General features: G+C 64.9%; 1 protein-coding gene across 1 annotated transcript; it reads left to right on the top strand.

The window, feature by feature from the left end:
- Positions 1-739: 739 nt before the first annotated feature.
- AURANDRAFT_69036 (hypothetical protein) lies at positions 740-1,283 on the top strand (the record flags this gene model as incomplete). The annotated part of the gene is made up of 2 exons (XM_009044784.1): positions 740-1,039; positions 1,212-1,283. Coding segments are annotated over 2 exons (372 nt in total), but the record flags the coding sequence as incomplete, so codon positions are not given.
- Between the last annotated feature and the right edge of the window lie 12 nt (positions 1,284-1,295).

The following is a 1,295-nucleotide window of genomic DNA, read 5'->3' as shown; positions in this document are numbered from 1 at the left end:
GACGAGGCCCGCGAGGCAGAAGGTCGCCGAGAAGCCGTAGCCCGTGAGGATGCCGTAGTCCGCGTAGCTCAACGAGTCGGCCGCCTGGATCGACGTGAAGTCGTCGTCGGCGGACACGTTGTAGAGGTAGTTGAGGCTGTAGCGGCTCCACTGCTGCTGCATGTAGATGAGGCCGAGGATGAGGAGGACGAACCAGCTGTAGCGAGGAGCGGGAGCCATTGCTGACCTGGGCGGCGGGGACGGTGGGCGCACGAGTTTTGGGTCTCGACTTGAGGCGCGCCGGCTTGCGGGGGCGCGGAGATCGCGCTGCGGGGGATGGGGAAGCGGCGGGGATGTCAGCCTCGGGCCCGCGGCGCAGGCGGGGCGATGCGTGTTTGGTGACGACACACGGTCGGGGGCGGAGGCCAATTCAACGAAAAACGGTACCTGCACCTTGTCTCTCAATCCGTCTCACGGTGGAGATGCGACCACTTCGAAGCACGGTGGAACTAAGCGAATGCGGCGTCGGCCGCGTGCACTGATGGGCGCCCCTTGGTCGCCGTGTCGAGGCGACCATAATCCGTACTCAAAGCTTCCCCTGAGGTGCCCCATACGCCTAGCGCCGGGGGCGCCGAGCTGCCGGCGCCGAGCTGCCCATCGCGTGGGTGGACCTCGGCGCGCTACCGCCTCGCTTTTGTAGAACTTTATTTTTTTATTAGTCGCCCGCGCGCCACGAAATCGCACCCCCGGCGCGCGGCGTATGGGGCCGGGCACCTCAGAGGAAGCTGTCAGCGCGGATTACTACGAGTTCAAGGCCGACGCCGCGGCCAAGGTCGTGACGGCCAAGGCGCTCCTGGGCGTCGTCGGCTCGTTCAAATTCATGCTCGCGCTGACCATCTTCAGGGACATCCTCACGCAGCTCAACCTCGTGTCGAAGGCCTTCCAGAAGGCGCACGTCTACTACAACGACGCCCGGGAGATCCTCGCATCGGTGAAGGCCGGCCTCACGGCCCAGTACCTGACCCCGGACTTCGTCGGCGGCGAAGACGACGAGCTTCACGTACAACAAGGTCCCGGGCCTGACGCGCAACCAGAAGGACGAGCGATGGGTTCGCGAGGGCGCCGTAAAATACGTCCAGTCCATCATGGACGGCCTGGAGACGCGCTTCCCGGACGACGACAAATTGTCGGCCCTCTGCATCTTCGATTTCACGCGCCTGCCGTCGACCCAGGAGCAGTGGGACGCCTCCAAGACGGACTTCGGGCTTGACGAGGTCGACACGCTGCTCAAGCACTTCGGCACGGTCCAGATCACG

Source organism: Aureococcus anophagefferens (genome assembly GCF_000186865.1).
Source record: "Aureococcus anophagefferens unplaced genomic scaffold AURANscaffold_806, whole genome shotgun sequence".
Taxonomy (NCBI): domain Eukaryota; class Pelagophyceae; order Pelagomonadales; family Pelagomonadaceae; genus Aureococcus; species Aureococcus anophagefferens.
Note: the sequence above shows the minus strand (reverse complement) of the source record. Positions and strands in the feature narration are given on the sequence as shown.